Source organism: Macadamia integrifolia, unplaced genomic scaffold (assembly GCF_013358625.1).
Source record: "Macadamia integrifolia cultivar HAES 741 unplaced genomic scaffold, SCU_Mint_v3 scaffold1356, whole genome shotgun sequence".
Lineage (NCBI taxonomy): Eukaryota > Viridiplantae > Streptophyta > Magnoliopsida > Proteales > Proteaceae > Macadamia > Macadamia integrifolia.
Window position 1 is genome coordinate 30,895 of NW_024868175.1, and position 6,000 is coordinate 36,894.

Genomic DNA, 6,000 nt, shown 5'->3' on the forward strand with positions numbered 1-6,000 from the left:
TTGTCAGATTGAAGTCATTGGATGTTTAGGATAAGTTCATGAGAGTCTCTAGATATGTCTTTTGGTGGTCCTGACCCCTGATCAATTTTTTCTCTTTTTTATTTATTTATTTATTTTTGTTAAAAGTAAATAAATAAATAAAACAAGGTCTATCAAGAAAAGGGCTCTGAACAGTATTAAGCATTGGGTTGACCTAAGTTAGACAGCTGACGCCATAAAATATTAGATAGGCAGGCATAGGGGTCTTTATGTTAACAAATGAGTAAATGAATTCCATCTTCACCTGTTAACTAGTTCTCTGTTGAGCCCTTTTGAAAAAAAAAAACACTTTAAGCTTAAAATTGGATTGTTTTGCTTTACATTTTGGATAGTATAGAAAAAGATTGATCCAGTGTAATTGTTTTGCTTAGTTAAAGAAATTCAAACTAGCCATCAATTATAAACTCAATAACATGCATATCATCCCCTTAAACCACCTTTTTCTGAATTAAAAGTAGGAACAAATAATGAGATAACAACTTTTACATGGATGGTTGTGGGGGACAGAATCAATTTTCAAATAGCTAAACACTCATTATTAGATTTAGAGGCTGGGACCCCTGAATGAGTGGAAACATAGAGAAATTAATTCAAAAGAATAAAGAATATAAAGGGTTTTGTAAATTCCAGAATGGGTTATTGTAATAATCTAGCATTTATAAAAGCTACATCTCTCAATATCAATGAAAATTGAGAGAAAATTGTGGAAGGAGATGATATTAAACTCAATATAACGCTACTTTTAGCTTGAAATCAACTCAATTCAACCAAGCCCAGGAATAAAAGAAAAAAATAATAATAAGGATTGCTACCAGCTGTAATGGATCAGCTATATATTCGTGGCTGGGCATCCAAGGGGTACCAACATGGTTTTAAGTATCTTCGATACCGATATGATACCCTCCGATACGTATCTTAAATTTAGTCGGCCGATACGATATACACCGATACGATACATTGAATTTTTTAAACCATTTCGTATCGATATATATCCTACAATACATACCGATATGCATCAATACACCACTAATACACATCGATACGATACAACATGCCTCGATACGACTCTATGAAAAGTATAAAATTGAGGTAAAATGTACGTTTCGATATGTATTGGTACGTATCGGTGAGTATCGGTATGTATCGATCAGTACGTATCGATATGTATCGATCGGTACGTATCGGTATATATCAGCACGTATCGGTGAGTATTGATAGATATATATATATATGTACGTATCGGTGAGTATCGATACGTATCGGCGCTACGGTCATATAATGGCCAATATGGGTAATTTCTCAGAAAAAAAAAATGAATTTTTGAAGGGTTTTTGTTCCAAAGTTGCTGTCAGCCATATTTCTCTCTAACTAAAGTGGAAATCAAGGTTGGGAACAAGGATTTCACATTTATGGGACAACTACAGACCTTGAATTCTTAGTACGATACCCTCAATTTAGTGTTTATGCATAATACATGTTATCAATAGCTTTTTTTAATAAATTCTTTATGCAAAAGTGTTTAAAAAAATGTTTCCTATCCATTTATGTGTGTATCTTTAGCGTATCTTAGTGTATCTCCGATACGATACGATACCCTCTGATACGTATCTTAATTTTGGCCGACCGATACGATGACCGATACCGATACTTTAATCCTTGGGTACCAACGTAAATATAGTGTGTCTTCAACCAGTTTTTCTTTCTATAAGGATTTAGTTTTCAGCACTTGTGTCCCCATGACTTTGTAATGTGATCAAGAGCTCATCTTGCTTTACCAATGTAGCTATGGAACATTTCTGTCTATATGAACTCATCCGCATTGCTGGTATCATGCACCTTCACACACTCTTCTCCTCTTTGAAATGTTTGTCTCGTGCAATACGTCCTCCCATGCTCTTATTGGCTTGATATGAGAGATGCAACCCCACATCAGCAACTTTTCCAACCCTTAACCTAAATTAATGTAACTGCACATTTTTCATTGACGGGCGCAATGATCCAATGGATGTCCCTCTATTAAATGCTCCATGAACCTATCCATCAAATAATTTTTGATGGAACAAATTATCCCATGTTTTTTCTGATGGCTGATACTGCTATCGGACCAATTGCATTCAAGTGTTGACCCACCTAAATGAGTATTGAGCACCCGCAAATGGTGCATTATTATCGAAGAGTTTAGGATGGCGTGCAAAGGGTTTCAGAAAATGGTTTCGTATGATAAGAACATAGCCTTTATGATTCTAAATGGGTTAACCTTTTTTCTTTATTTTTTGCGGTTATTGAAATACTCAATATGTTGTCCAAATTCTGTGAAAGTGACTTTCAGGTCCAAACATCAACAGGAATGCTAAACTGACTAGTCTAGCTATGTTCCAGCTTCCAACGCCATGGATGCCGCAATCAGGGCATCTTCTAAGCCGTGTTGACGCGAGCAATGAACATTTGCATTTGGTAATGGCATGACAGCCCAACACAGCTTCTTGTGGGATCCATTCTGTTGGAAACTGTGAGACCACTTCACGAGTTATCAATTCAGATACCAAAGGAGTAAAGAGGGAGAGAGAGAGAGAGAGAGAGAGAGAGAAGCGGGTCAAAAGTGATCCTTTTGTAGAGAGTCAAAGACTCTAATTTGGAAGAACTGCAAAACCATTTAATTTCAAAGGAGGTGGGAACTTGGATCAACTGCTGCAGCACACAAACACAAACACAAACACACAGAAAAAGAAAAAGGAAAAAAAAAATCATAATCATCATAATCGACTTCAAAATCAGTTAAATAGTGTTCATATTGGAAGACATGTGAACTCACATGCCCACCAAATTTCAGAAATAAACAAAGAAAGTGGGAAAGAGGAACCCACCATTATCATCATAATCAAGAGCCATTAAGCACAGCTCCACTCAATTCCGCACATGAAGCCAAAATCCTATGCAGGCCAACAATCTAAAAAAGTTTTCAACTTTTATCTTTTCCCTCTCTTCTTCCTAAGGGTACAGCCACAAAAGGTTCAATTTTTAAAGGCAAAGAAAAACTGAAACTTCTAATTCCTCACTTTGGTACCATTTAATTATTATTTCTTTACAATTAATTTGAGATCATGAGCAGATAAATTTGGAAAACCCAATATAGAATAATTAAAGATTACCATCTCAATATATATTGCTAATTCTCTTACTGTACATTCTAACTTCGTAAGATAAGATCAGATAAGCATGAGTAACTTGAACCAAGAACCTACAGAGCTGGAACCTAGACGAGACACAACCTAGAGATGCTTCAGGAGAGAATTCTACTGAACAGTTAAAAGAGAAAAATGGGTTACATTAGCAGAGAAGATGGGAGAGAATGCGACGGATGGCAAAAGGCTACATTACAGAGCCTGAGATGGAATGACAGAGCATAGCTCGACAGACCCATAATCAAGCAGCTCCTCTATCATCTGCTCTATATGATCATCTTCTAGTGGTTTGAATTGCTGGGTACTCTCCATTTGGGATTTCTTAACAACCCAATTCGTCTCAGGCTGTTGCACAGCAGGTCTCTTCTCCGGCGACCACACACCCATTTCCTTGGAGTCTTGGGCAATGGCATTACTAGGCATGACGGCAGAGGAGGGAGCTCTTTCAGGCTCTTTCACGACAGGATTACAGACTTGGAGAGACGCCAATTGGCAACGATGTAATTTTGCTGTCAAAGTTGCAGAGAGAAGCTTTGAGGAAGAAGATTGAGGCGCATTGGGGTTGTAAGGGAAATTGGTTCTCGCCCTTGGGCCGCACATGAATCTCGCAGCTTCGTCGTAAGCACGGGCTGCGTCTTCTGCCGTCTCGAACGTGCCGAGCCAAATTCTAGTCTTCCTGGAATTCACAAGAAGACCAAACTTATTCAAATATTTTGTTCCAAAAGAAACACTGAAACTACGGAACATTTGTTCTGGGAATTCGAATAAACAAAGTTTGTTAGCTTACAATAGTGGGTGGCGAATCTCAGAGACCCAAGAGCCCCAATGCCTCTGACGAACTCCTCGATATCGCTGCTGCGGCCTGGCCATGTATACCGTATGAGAAATGTTTAGAATTGCAAAGTTGTTTGTGAAAATGCCGAAGAGAATAGGAAGAGTGAGGGAGTTTGAGAGGGGGGGTTTTGGAGTGAGCGGGTTGAGGGGGGTTTTTATAGTTGGGCTTGTTGAAACACTTGGGGATGACTGGAGTGTTCCTCTTTTTGGCCTACTGGAACCAACTGAAGCAAATGGGCCCACTTGGGAGGGTTTTTTTTTTTCTTTTTTTTTTAAATGAAAATCTTTTCACTTAACAGTTGGCTTTGCTATTCACGCCCATTTTTATTTTTTTTTAAGTTTTTACTATATATATATATATACGAAAGAAGTGAATGAAGTCCATATATTTAGTTGGGTCAATTTTATCTCCAATTCTTCTCCTTGACTGCTGAGGAAATCTATGTATGGCCATGTTCAGGGCTGCAATCCTCATGTGTTCATCCAATTTTGAATTTGAAAATTTATTTCAATCCTTTACAAGTCTACCAGTAATCAATTTATTGTTAATAAAGATCATTTCCATTAAAAATGATTAACAATTATACGCAATTAGTTCACATATAACTTAGATTTGAGAGTTGAAAATACAATAAGATCTATCAAATCAAAGAAATTAGATAGATGAATACCTTTGTATTTCTCATTTTATACAAATCAAACTATAAAAACTCTATAATCAACCAGGTTTAAGCTCGTAAACCATTTACAAATCAAACTTGCCCATGAAACGAAAGGTGAAGATCCAAGTGAAGAAATTTCTTTTGTCCATATTATCTACTGGCAACTTTCTTCTTCTGCGTGTCTTGTCAAGGTTGAAGTGATTGATTTTGAAAAAATCAATACTCTAGAAGATTATTGTACTTATACTAAAAGATTCATTAAATTCCACCTAGACTTTCTTCCTTCAATAGACTAGAAAACTTGATCCTTATTTGTCATGGATTTACCATTTTTCTTTTCTTCCTTTTATTGATTTTTTTGTTTGTTTTGAATGGGGTTATCCTCTTGATTAGTCTACTTGACAACTGTATTGTTTTTTATTTATATATTCTCATTAAAAAAAAATAGAAATAAAGATATATCGATTTTAAAGTATTGAACTTGAACCAACTTTGTTTTGGAAGTGTAATTAATTATTTCTCTTAGAAAACACAAACCCATAAGAAAGTTTTGAACGTGTGAATACGCTTAAAATTGGTCATAGGAGTCTGATATGATGAGGAAGTGCACTGGATCTTTCTAAAAATATAAGGTGGGCATCTTCCCAAGCTTTTGTATTGTATTTCCTTTTTACTTTATCACTTATAGTGGGTGATAAATCTTATCACTTTTGTATTTATTATTGTTTCTGTGGTGGGCTGTGTACATGGTGCACATCATACTTACTAAACACGGAAACCTACACATGTATGGTGAAGACAGAAACAGTATTTCATGCTTTGGAAGTAAAGACACGGCTCCATGCCTCTATCTACTGTTCACCCACATGCGTAGACCTCATCCCATGTTACTATCTCTAAATGATGGGTGGTATATATAAAATGGGTAAGTGTTTTCTATCCGCGAGTGGCCTCTCGGCCTACACATAAAGGCACGTAACTCTAACAATGGTATGATAGTCATTACATGCCACTGCCTGTGGCACAGGAACCTCTCATGGATAGATAATCTTGTCCCTTATAAAATTTATAAATGGGTGATAGAGCTATGATCAAGTTTTCCTTAAACCATGATGGAAAATATCTTGATTGTTGGGCTTTTTTTTTTTTTTTTTTTTTTTTTGGGTACCAATAGAAATTTATTGAAAACACAGTCCACGGGGAGAGAAATATTACAAAGATCATAAAACAAAGCTAAGGAAACAAAAGGAGGTGGAGAATGATCCCAAACAACAGAACACCTG

The 6,000-nt window shown here is 36.4% G+C and overlaps 1 protein-coding gene across 1 annotated transcript; it reads right to left on the reverse strand.

Moving 5' to 3' along the window:
• Positions 1–3,169: 3,169 nt before the first annotated feature.
• Positions 3,170–4,200, reverse strand: LOC122063563 (ethylene-responsive transcription factor ERF003-like). Its single transcript, XM_042627267.1, has 2 exons — positions 4,009–4,200; positions 3,170–3,897 (listed from the first exon to the last, which is right to left on the reverse strand). The coding sequence occupies exons 1-2, from the start codon at positions 4,089–4,091 to the stop codon at positions 3,414–3,416; spliced, it is 567 nt and encodes a 188-aa protein (XP_042483201.1). The 5' UTR covers positions 4,092–4,200; the 3' UTR covers positions 3,170–3,413.
• Positions 4,201–6,000: the final 1,800 nt, after the last annotated feature.